The sequence below is a fragment of the Cervus elaphus genome, chromosome 15, assembly GCF_910594005.1.
Source record: "Cervus elaphus chromosome 15, mCerEla1.1, whole genome shotgun sequence".
NCBI classification, from domain to species: Eukaryota; Metazoa; Chordata; class Mammalia; order Artiodactyla; family Cervidae; genus Cervus; species Cervus elaphus.
Window position 1 is genome coordinate 58,842,805 of NC_057829.1, and position 12,484 is coordinate 58,855,288.

The 12,484-nt window shown below is 40.3% G+C and overlaps 1 protein-coding gene across 4 annotated transcripts in view; it reads left to right on the plus strand.

Annotated features, from left to right (window-relative positions):
• Positions 1-12,484, plus strand: part of PLCE1 (phospholipase C epsilon 1) — a 361,223-nt gene that overhangs the window by 307,536 nt on the left and 41,203 nt on the right. For all 4 annotated transcript variants that reach the window (XM_043926636.1, XM_043926638.1, XM_043926637.1 and 1 more), the window contains 3 exons: positions 538-654; positions 4,090-4,248; positions 12,281-12,410. In XM_043926636.1, the coding sequence (XP_043782571.1) occupies positions 538-654; positions 4,090-4,248; positions 12,281-12,410 (406 nt within the window). The remainder of the gene's footprint in view (positions 1-537; positions 655-4,089; positions 4,249-12,280; positions 12,411-12,484) is intronic.

The following is a 12,484-nucleotide window of genomic DNA, read 5'->3' on the forward strand; positions in this document are numbered from 1 at the left end:
TCTGTCTTGTATGTGAAGATAATGGCTAAAGCATATTTTCTCTTCAACTCATTTTCCTATTCAGCCTTCTTTAAAACTTTTTTTGCCTTATGCTGAGGAAAGGAGGGATTGATAACTGTATTTATGTGCATACATAAAAATAGGTGATATATGTCTTATTACCCCAAGGAGATTTGATTGTAAACTCCTTGAAAGCAGGAAAGTATCTTATGCATCATTATTTTTGATACTGTAACTAAAACAATGTATCTTACCTATAATATACTCAATATATATATGTTGATTTGTTAAATTGACGATACTGATAACTGTTCCTCATAGTATGTGAACAATACTTAATATGAATAGTTTAATGTCTTTATAGAAAATAACCTATTGTACAGCTTAACTTGAAAATATATTTAAAAAGATAGAAACTATTTTGGCTAGAGTCTTCTGCATACACCAAGTTAGATGCCTTCTGTGGCTATTAGTACCTTGCTTCCTGACACCCTGGGCAGATATCTGAGCTCTGATGAGACTTTTTGGCCCTCACAGGAAGTGGTTGAAGCCATCGATCGCAGTGCCTTCATCAACTCTGACCTGCCCATCATCATATCGATTGAGAACCACTGTTCATTGCCTCAGCAACGAAAAATGGCAGAAATTTTCAAGGTAAGGTATCAGCTAAGTGACAGGATGGTGTCTTGGTCTTTGTCATGTTTGACTATTGTTGAGCTTAATTTGGGGCAACCATGGACCACACCACAGCTGGACCTCAGCTGTGAAACATGTATAGTTAGATCCCTCAGACCTGAAAAATGGGGATGCCCCTGTGAGCTTGGGGCTCTCTCTTGAGTGGTTCATCTTTTCAGCTAGTGATTGAAGCATTCTTCTGTAGTCTTCTGGCAATTTCTAGAAAGCCTTCAGAGGTAAAAGAGGACCAACTCTCCAACACTTTTGGAATCACAAATCAGGGGTGCCAGGGTGTCATCTGCCAGTTATACATAGAAAAGCTGAAAATATTTAAGGGCAAAGAAGTCAAATCTTCTTGTGGCCCAACTTCAGATATAGAGATCCATGTTGGCAAAGAGGTTAGACTGGCCACAACAATTGCTGTTAGCACCCAGCTCTTCCTTATGCAAAGAAACTATAATACAAACAGATTTAAAGGCAAATACTCCAGTATACTTCCCCCTTCCTCCACTAGTAGAGGCATTTATGGGAATATGGCTTTCAGTGGGAGGGAGGGGCATGGAGAGAAGAAAATGTTCCCAAATACAAAACTAATGCCAACAAAACTAATTAGCCTTTCATATTGCCTTTTCTTTGCCATCATTTAGAATGATGGTCTCTAAACGTTTTTTTTTTTAATAATGTTATTTATTTATTTATTTTGTGTGCCAGTTTTTCTCCAGTCACAGCGAGTGGGGTCTACTCTCCAGTTGCAATGCGTGGGCTTCTCATTGTGGTGGCTTTGCTTTTTGCAGAGCGCAGGCTGTAGGGCACAAGGGCATCAGCAGGTTAGGCCTGTGGGCTCACTAATTTCGGCTCCTGGGCTCTAGAGCGTGACTCAATAATTGTGGCACATGGGGTTAGTTTCTCTGAGGAATGTGGGGTCTTCCTGACCCAGGAAGCAAACTCACATCTACATTGCAGGTGGATTCTTTACCACTGAGCCACCAAAGAAACCCTCTAAACTTTTTTGATTGCATACCTCTATCAGTAAAATATGCCATGTATTCCTATTGTGTATATTGACTTATTCATAAATTATATACATATCCTACTTACTAACATATTTCATATATTAATTAAAACATGCAAAAATAAAATATAAAAGAGGGTAACCGAAAGGATGAAAGTAAAGAATAGCATTTTAATGCTATTATTTATTAATGATACAAAAACTTTTGCTATCATTAAAAAATTAGGACTATTTATTTATTGTCTAAATTTTTAGTGGGAACAATGTGATTGAATACACCTCATTATTTTTGAAACTTTTGTGATTGCTGACTTGCATGTCTGGTTTTAAGTTTAGTTTATTATTTCAGCATTTGTCTTTAATAGCTATAGTAGCTGATAAAGATGCCTTACAAAGATACCTATATACAGATGGAAAAGAGTTGTCATTAACTGCACTTGTTAAATCATGGTACTCATTTCTCAATTCCATTAATGAGGCAAAGGTTCTTGTTGGAATTTGGCTAGAGAGTTCGTATGTAAAGGTCTTACCTTTATATACTTTTATATTTTGGGGCTTCCCTCGTGGCTCAGATAGCAAAGAATCTACCTGCAATGCAGGAGATGAGAGTTCAGTCCCTGGGTCAGGAAGATCCCCTGGAGAAAGGAATTGTGACCCACTCCAGTATTCTTTCCTGGAGAAGTCATGGACAGAGGAGCCTGGCAGGCTACAGTCCATGGGGTTGCAAAAAGTCAGACACAACTGAGTGACTGACACTTTCACTTTTATATTTTTAACAGATGAGTTCAAACTCCACTAAAATCCTTCATTTAGAGGATTTTGTAACCATTAGAAAATCTGTTTCCAAGTTTTTTGACTGTTCCTACATGAGTGTTTATGTTAAAATACATTGTTTCCTATAACAAAATCACATCACAATAGAAATATCTTTAGACAGTTGTCTTTACTCTTTCCAGAACACAAATTTTATCTAAAAAGCAACTGCTTTCTCAATCAGTGTTAAAATGTTACACTTAGCACATAGGAACAGACTAATAGTGATTTTATAATCATCATCATTTGGTAACAAAGTGCAGCACAGAAAAAGTCAGAAATTTTAGGATACTTTTTTTTTAAAGAAAATTGCATAACTTAGAATACTCCTTTGACTAACTAAGTGGGCTTCACCGGTGGCTCAGACGGTAAAGAGACTGCCTGCAGACCCAAGTTCGATCCCTGGGTCAGGAATATCCCCTGGAGAAGGAAATGACAACCCACTCCAGTATCCTTGCCTGGAAAATTCCATGGACGGAGTCCGGCCAGCTACAGTCCATGGGGTCGCAAAGAGTCAGACATGACTGAGTGACTTTACTTTCTTTGACTAAGTGCATTTTCCTTGAATAAAGTGTGAGCTTCTGTATGTTTGTAAAGGATTTTCATAATCACTTTTCATCTAATTACAAAATATTTTAAAGAAAAATCTTTTTTCGAAATTAACCACAGTGGCATGGCACCCAAACTGTGGTCATCTCAATAAGCTGGTACCAAACAAAGATGTGAGGGACACACCTTTGGTCCCTCTGCGTCAGTGGAGACCCCTTGCCAGCCCTGCAGGGACCTTTATGAACAGCCTCTGACATACATTGAGGGTTCCATTTTCAGTCTGTACATTAAGCACTAATAATCTTCCATTTTTGTTCTGTTTTCATTAAAAAAAAAAAGAAAAAGACAACTAGAAATAGAAACTGCCATATTTTCTACCCTCACTCCAGGGGGTCATCCTGTACCTTTCCCCACACCCACCTCCTTGGGGGACACAAATGTCCCTTTGGAGACCAGTGCTCAGGAAACCTTTGTGAGAATGGCGTCTGCGGTTCTTTATACCAAATGGTGACAAATTCTCCATTATTTTTCATTTTGTCCCCACTCCCCACCTTCTTCAAGGTTTGTAGCCTGTGACCTCCTGCCCACATCTGGAACAGTCCATATTCTACAAACCACAGCTCTGACTAAATCTCTTTTTCTTCGTTTGTACATCAGACCCCAGAGTGTTTTCCTAAACAGTTATAGAGCTGCCCTCTGGTTCAGTTCAGTTTAGTTCAGTCACTTAGTTGTGTCCGACTCCTTGCAACCCCATGAACCACAGCACGCCAGGCCTCCCTGTCCATCACCAACTCCCCGAGTCCACCCAAACCCATGTCCATCAAGTCGGTGATGCCCTAAAACCCTCCTCCTGGTTTCTCACTACCTCCCTTCTTTCCACTAAGAAACTATGCAGAGGGGTGGGGACACATGGATACAACTTCTTTCCTAGTTCCTCTTCTTGGGATTTTTAGAAGAATTCCATTGGGTTGAAATACCTAGCCAAATGATTTAAGTATAGACAAAAGTCATTGATAATGTGTTTTCCTTTATTGTTTTAGACTGTGTTTGGAGAAAAACTGGTGGCTAAATTCTTATTTGAGAGTGATTTCTCAGATGATCCAATGCTCCCCTCGCCTGACCAACTCAGAAGGAAAGTGCTTCTCAAAAATAAGAAATTAAAAGCCCATCAGACACCAGTGGATATCTTAAAGCAAAAGGTACGCTCTTGTTAAAGAGGTTACAGGGATGCTGCATGCCCAGAACAAAGAAATTGATGTCATTCTAAACTTTCAGCCAGGTAACCAGTTTTTGGAGATTCCCTTTCCTTGAATGATATATTTGAGTTTTGGCTTTTGTTTTAATAGACTGATAAATACTCTCTTCCCACTCACCTAAAATTTTATTTTGAAAAATTGACATAGCATATACCTCATTATTTAATTTATTCTGGGCAGAATAATGTGCGGCCTTTATCTCTGGACCTGGGCTTCACAATTCTCAACCCCTCAGTGGTCACTGGAGTCCCCTTTAGAGTCCCTGCCCCTGTGGAGCCCTTGAACATGGGGTTGTGACCCCTGAGGTCAGTTGTAGACCCCCAGTAACAGCAACTCTGTGGTCCTAGCCCTGTGGAAGCTGTCACGGTGTATCACTGTGGTATGTGGACCCCAAGGCACTTCTGTATCTGCCTCACTAATGACATCTATACTCAGAGCACCCCAAACTTGCCTGCATAGGAGGGCCCTCTGCCCAAGGATATGTGAAAAAGTTCAGGTCCCGGACCGGTGAGTCCATATGCCAGGTTGCACTTACTCATTGCACAGAACGACAGCTGCCAAAACTATTTGCCCTGTTTAGGAGGGCACTGTTGGCCCTGAAACACCACTTTTGAAACTTACCACAGCCAAGAGTTGATGCATAAACCTCGTGTCCCCAACAGGAGGAGAATAGTATTTATTTTGTATAAATATATAAGAGATAACATAAATTATATACAAATGTAACTTACAAAAACAGTACTTGTCAAATAAATCAGCCCAGTCAGACTTACATTTGATCAAAAAAGGTCTGACTTTATTTTTTTATTCACATAAACATTGTATTATCATCCCTCTGATGCACATCTCACTTCTAAAGTTTAATTCCAAGGTAGATGGATAGACAGACAGAGGAAAGGAAGGGAGGAAAGGAGAGATAGGTAGATAGATAGATACAGATAGATGATAGACAAGACGTAAAACCTTGAATGTATTTACTGCCTGGATGAAATAAGATGCCCCCTTCTTTCATTTCTTAAGACTCTCTCAGGAGCTCTGCATCCTCAAATGTTCTTTTTACTGCCTGGAATGGTTTTTCACCTCATCTCCTATATCACTGTAAGATTGTTGCTTGATCAGTGAGAGTTCTGCTTGTTTTTTGTAAAGTGAGAAGAACAATCATGAAGAGAAGGTGAGAAGGGAAAATTAGCCAACCACAAGCTTGTTCTCAGGCAAGCCTGTTTTAAAAAGAGTGCCCATTTGTTTAGTTTTGCTTTTATTTCCAATATTCTGGGAGGTGGGTCATAGAGGATCTTGCTGTGATTTATGTCAGAGAGTGTTTTGCCTATGTTCTCCTCTAGGAGTTTTATAGTTTCTGGTCTTACATTTAGATCTTTAATCCATTTTGAGTTTATTTTTGTGTATGGTGTTAGAAAGTGTTCTAGTTTCATTCTTTTACAAGTGGTTGACCAGTTTTCCCAGCACCACTTGTTAAAGAGGTTGTCTTTTTTCCATTGTATATCCTTGCCTCCTTTGTCAAAGATAAGGTGTCCATAGGTTCGTGGATTTATCTCTGGGCTTTCTATTCTGTTCCATTGATCTATATTTCTGTCTACAAGCAATAAATGCTGGAGAGGGTGTGGAGAAAAGGGAACCCTCTTACACTGTTGGTGGGAATGCAAACTAGTACAGCCACTATGGAAAACAGTGTGGAGATTCCTTAAAAAACTGGAAATAGAACTGCCATATGACCCAGCAATCCCACTTTTGGGCATACACACTGAGGAAACCAGATCTGAAAGAGACACGTGCACCCCAATGTTCATCGCAGCACTGTTTATAATAGCCAGGACATGGAAGCAACCTAGATGCCCATCAGCAGATGAATGGATAAGGAAGCTGTGGTACATATACACCATGGAATATTACTCAGCTGTCAAAAAGAATTCATTTGAATCAGTCCTAATGAGATGGATGAAACTGGAGCCCATTATACAGAGTGAAGTAAGCCAGAAAGATAAAGAACATTACAGCATACTAACACATATATATGGAATTTAGAAAGATGGTAATGATAACCCTATATGCAAAACAGAAAAAGAGACACAGAAATACAGAACAGACTTTTGAACTCTGTGGGAGAATGTGAGGGTGGGATGTTTCAAAAGAACAGCATGTATACTATCTATGGTGAAACAGATCACCAGCCCAGGTGGGATGCATGAGACAAGTGCTCGGGCCTGGTGCACTGGGAAGACCCAGAGGAGTCGGGTGAAGAGGGAGGTGGGAGGGGGGATCGGGATGGGGAATAAGTGTAAATCTATGGCTGATTCATATCAATGTATGACAAAACCCACTGAAATGTTGTGAAGTAATTAGCCTCCAACTAATAAAAAAATTAAAAAAAAAAAAAAAAAAAGAGTGCCCAAACATGATGAAAAATCTTGAGTCTGGAGATTGATTTCTTTTAAAGATCCAAACCTGCATGTTCCTAGAAGTCTTCGTGTACCCTGGAGGTACACATTGCCCAATTTGACCATCATACACAGCTCTGGGCCAAGAGTTGCAAAAGCAGCCACCTTCAGGGGCCAACCAGGAAACATAAACATAAGAGCCAGCTGGATATTTAACAGTTGGGAAGTGGCGAGGAGGGCAAGGGAGTGCACATGGCTTCATGAATGAGCAACCCTAATTAAAAATTCTTAAAACACTGCATCAGCCAAACAAGTCTGGTCTGGAGGTGAAGTCAGCGCTAAGTGCCACCAGTTTGAGACCTCTACTAGGTCTGCCTTTGTACAGATCTGCACTCCCCAAAGCTGCTGCATTTACTTGGGTTCCAGAAGCCATGAGACCTACGCAGACAGGCTTTGTTATGAAGCCATTTGACCAAAATGTTAGCATGTATATGCTTATGCCTGGCCTCCCCAAATTCTGCAGCAGAAACTGACTCCCCCACATAAAAGGCACTTTTTCTTTGGCAGCACTGTTCCTCCACTCTGCTCTCTTTATCCAGAAACTACTGCCTACATCTCAGTGCCAAGCAGATCCAGCTGCCCTCTGCTCTATGGTCTTCAAGACATAGTTGGATGTTCTTGTAGCTGCTGCCTTTCCTGTTCTTTGCACATTTGCAGTGACTTACACAGTGTCCATTCCACTAATGAATAGATTGTGTTGTTGCAAAAGTCTTCTTATGTAGAGTCCGAATCTTCCTTCCTGTTCCTCCTACTCTTTGGCACAACTTTCCTCTGCAGCTGCACAGACTAACTGCACATCTTGAAAGCCAGCGTGTCTCTTCTCACCAGCTTTTCTCTTCTCCAAGCTAAACGTTTCTGTTGTGTCAACAGTGGCTCACAGGATATGACACTTCCATTAAGACTATTTTGATATTCTTACATTTGTGGATATGCTTGAATTTGTCCATCTTAAAACATGATTTCCAGAACTAAGTCCATGCTCAGGGTCTGTCAACTCATGAACAGTGTAAGCATCACCTCTCTTAATCTGAACTTTATACCTCAGTTAATACAACCTCAGACTGTTCTTGCTATTTAAATTTTTTAACACCTACCAGGCCCATGTTGAGTTTGTAGAAAACAAAGAGTTCAGTTGTTTTCACAGGACTAAACTTATGTCTAGTCTCCCCACATTTCCAGGTTTACAGTTAATGTTAACCTTCCACATAAAAGGAGCCTCACATTTATCGCTCTTAAATTTGCTCTTCTTGGTTTGAGTATGTTATTACAGCATGTAAGGTTCCCTGTGGGTTTTAACATTAGTCATCCAATGTATTTATTAGCAGTTTTCCAAACTGTGCCTTCGCCCAGATAGCCCTTGAGCCAGACGGCCCATTGTAGAGCCCTGTGGCCCTTCTTGCAGGACCTCCCTGGAGTTTAGGTGATTATGCCTCCCGTCTGGTTCTCTGTTCTCTGAAGCCCACATTTCTGCAGAATCTGGTTCAAGCTCTTTCTTTATAGAATAGAAATTGAGGTCTAGCCATCTATGGGACTTTCTCCAAGTCTCCCAGCTCATGGTGGCAGAGGCAAGATTCTGATTCTGGTCTTTAGGAAAGACCTTATCAAAGGCAGTCCAGAAGTCAGGATACATTGATAAGAACCACTGGGGCAGGGACTTCCCTGGTGGTCTAGTTGCTAAGCCTCTGCACTCCCAATGCAGAAGGACTGAGTAGTTCGATCCCTGGTAGGGAACTAGATCCCATATGCCACAACTAAAGATGCTGCATGCTGCAGCTAAGACCCAGTGCAGCCAAAGAAAGAAAGAAAGAGTCACTGGGGAACTTTCAAAGACACAGAGTCTTAGGTCCCAAATCTGCCTAACTAAATCAGAATTGCCATAAGGAAGTCCTGGTAATCTGTTTACTTAAAAATAATTTTTACCATACTGAAAGCTGGAAAATGCTGCTTATCTGTTATTTCCCACAAAGTGAGTTACCTTACCCAAAAGATCTAAACAGGTTTCTGTATGGGAGATTTTTTCTTAGTAAACTCGTTCTACTTCTTTCTAGTCACCTCTTTATTTTCTGTGTTCTCACAACCAAATAATCCATTCTAAGACTTTGTCAGGTATCACCTTGACATTTCCTACCATTTGACTTCCACAACTTACTTCTTCCTCCTTTTGGAAAAATGGGACAATGTAATCCCATTATCAGTGTTTTATTATTTATTTATTTTTTTTCCCCATTTATTTTTATTAGTTGGAGGCTAATTACTTCACAATATTGTAGTGGTTTTTGCCATACATTGACATGAATCAGCCATGGATTTACATGTGTTCCCCATCCTGAACCCCCCTCCCGCCTCCCTCCCCATGCCATCCCTCTGGGTCTTCCCAGTGCAGCAGCCCTGAGCACTTGTCTCATGCATCCAACCTGGGCTGGTGATCTGTTTCACCCTTGATAGTATATCAGTGTTTTAAGGGCAGTTCCAGACCCCCGTGATTTTCCAGGGAGTTCCCTGGTGGCTCAGATGGAAAAGAACCTGCCTGCAATGCAGGAGACCCAGGTTCAGTCCCTGGTTTGGGAAGATGCCCTGGAGAAGGGAATGGCTACCCATTCCAGTATTCTTGCCTGGAGAATTCCATGGATAAAGGAGCCTGGCGAGCTACAGTCCATGGGGTTGCAAAGAGTTGGACATGACTGAGCTACTAGCATGCTGCTGACAGTCATATTGTCAAGGCTTTTCAGTTGCCTGACAGGTTGTGGGTCCAGGCCTGGTGATCTGAGTTCACATGGGGCTGAGTGATGCATGCCTAGAGCTCCAGTGTGCTCAGACCCATCCCTAACTTACAGCATCTGGGTCCTTTCTATTCAGAGAACTCAACCTCAGCAAGGATAGACTGACTCACAGCATGATTTCTGAACCCTTGGTCTTCTGAACTCCAACCTGCTAGACTCAGTTCACTCAGTGCCAGGTGCTGTGCTAGGGGCTGGAGGAATAAAGCCAGTGAGACATGGCTCCTGCCTGGGCCCATCTGAGCCAGTCTCTTCACCTGATCCCTACCTCTGACCCTCTGACCTATATCTGAATTGCTTTTATCAAGGGCTGAGATCCTGTTCTTCTGTCCTAAAATAAGTAGGATATTGCAAAGAATAAGGAAGTCAGCTCTTGACTGTCATTGTGCCACCCATCCCATACTTCCTGCACTGGGGGAAGTACCTGCAAGTTGATGGGGCCTTGACACTCTGCTTTCTGATACCTGGTGGTGGAACTTTGACTGGCAGCTCTCCCCTTCCTGGTTCCCCCAACTTTCTGCCCGGGGTTGGGGGGGGCGGGCTTCCCAGCTCTTGGCATCGCCATTCATGATACTTGGCTCCACCCTGAGTGTTTACTGTTTGGAGGTTATTTGCTTATCCAGGACAGATAGACTTGCTTCTGTGGCTCACTTGTGCCTGGAGCATATTTCCCAAAGTTTGAAAGAACGCTAATCCTATGAGACACTCTGGGAAAAAAAGAAAATTCCCAGTTAAATAATCGTGGGAAATGCTGCACTGAAGATCTTTGAAGAACCGTGATGTCCTTTAGCATATTTAATGAAGGCTCTGAGAAACTCTGTAGTAGGAATGTGTTTTAGTTTCTATAAGATGTTGTTTTTAAACTTCCATTGTGTTGTATGGTTACTGTAATTGTCATTTTTTTATATAACAGCTGTTAACACCCATGGAGCTAGTGTTCCATAAAAATTTTGAGCTTAGGTCATGTTCAGTTATCTGGAGTGGACTGCATTGTAAAAGATTTATCTGGGTATCGACATAGCCTAAATCCTATCTTCCTTATGTATATATTTTATTACAAATGCAATATAATCACATTTCAGGAAGCTTAAGAGAGAATTATTGTAAAATATACTTAATTCCAAAGCCAAACACAACATATATCACAGGGATTCTTAACCCTAATAGAATCTATGGATAGAATTCAGGAGGCCCATGAAGTCAGATGAAAAAAAAAAAAATACATCTTTTTTCTTTTTTGGCCACACCACACAGCTTGCAGGATCTCATTAATAGTTCCCCAACCAGGGATTGAACCCATGCTCCTTGCAGTGGAAGCACAGTCCTAATCACTTGGGCCTCCAGAGAATTCCTGAGAAAAAAAAATTACATCTTAATTTTCACTAACCTGTAGATAAAATTTAGACTTTCCTCTGATTATAAATATAAGAAACACACCAGAATAAAATTGGCAGTAATGTCTTTGTCATCAATAGAAATCACAGGTTTTTCATATTATATCAGAGTTGCTGCCATCATCTCCAAGAATTATTTATGCTCATCACTATTTCACAAGTGTTACACAACCTGCCATTATATATTTTTCACTGTGTTAATAAAGAAACATATATTCCTATAGCATCGATTTGTCTTTTTAACATTTGATAACTGTAGTCAACATTCCTTTTTTCCTTTGTAATCTTGTATATTTTATTCTATGCGTTTAAAATATTCTGAGAAGGATCTTATCTCACTAGGCTGCCCAAAGGATCTGTGCCTGCCTGTATTAATATTTAAAATCTAGCCTTTTATGCATGTTATTTTATATAATCATTATATAGAGGCATAAAGGTCTTAACGTATAGTTATCAAACAAAGGATATAGAATTATATATATTTGCATAGGTGTATATATATGTATATACTCACATGGATGTGTACACGTACACTTACAAGTGCATATATGTATATACTTGCGTGACTTAGTTCCTCTGTTGTTGGACTTTTAGGTTGTTTCCTGTTTTTAATTCACACAAATAACTTTGCCTGTATTTTGGACTATTTCCTTATGCTAGGCTCCCAGATTTATATTTATTCTTGTGTCCTGTGTTATTCCCTCACAGTAATTCTACTCAAATGTAGAGGCACATGACCTTTCTGATAGCACACATCAAGTTTCCAGAAGCTTCTAAGCCTATTTTGTTAATCTGACTGATGGTTCAGATAAAAACTTTTTTGAAAAGTTGATAAAACTTTATTTGTTGAAAAAACTTTATATTCTTCAAAGAATTTTATTTAAACCAACTATTCTTTTTTCCCATCCATAGGAATTCTAACATTTCTCTCAATGTCAAAGACCTTTAGATAGTATTTTAAGAAGTGGGGGACAGTTTTTTAGCAGAGATTTTCTTTTTCAAAATGAATGGGCTGACTTACTTCCTCATCATTCAGGATTGATGATTCTCTGAAGCACCCAGGTTTCTCCTGGGAAGGAGGGAAGTAGTCCTAGGGGACCTGGATTCCAATTCCTTGTGATAGTTTTCTAAAAGTTCCTGGATTCCTCCTGCAAAGATGTTAACATTTGCCTAAGTATTGATGTTGTATTTTAAGTGAATGTAGAGTTTTGGGGTTTTTTTTCCCCTAGATAATCGAATGGGTTAAGCCACTTTTTAGGACTATGGTAAGCATTGGGTAGTCCTTTTGAAAACCATTAATGAAAGTTTAGTAGCTGGATATCTACAGTCTTTAATTATTGATATCTTACAGGCTCATCAGCTAGCATCCATGCAAGCTCAGGCTTATAACGGTAGCAATGCCAACTCCCCACCTGCTAATAACGAGGAAGAGGAAGATGAAGAGGATGAATATGATTATGATTATGAATCCCTCTCTGATGGTAAGAGAGCCGACATGACGCTGTACTCAGGGAAGCACACTTGGATGGTTTTTCTACTGGGTTTTTTGGTGTCT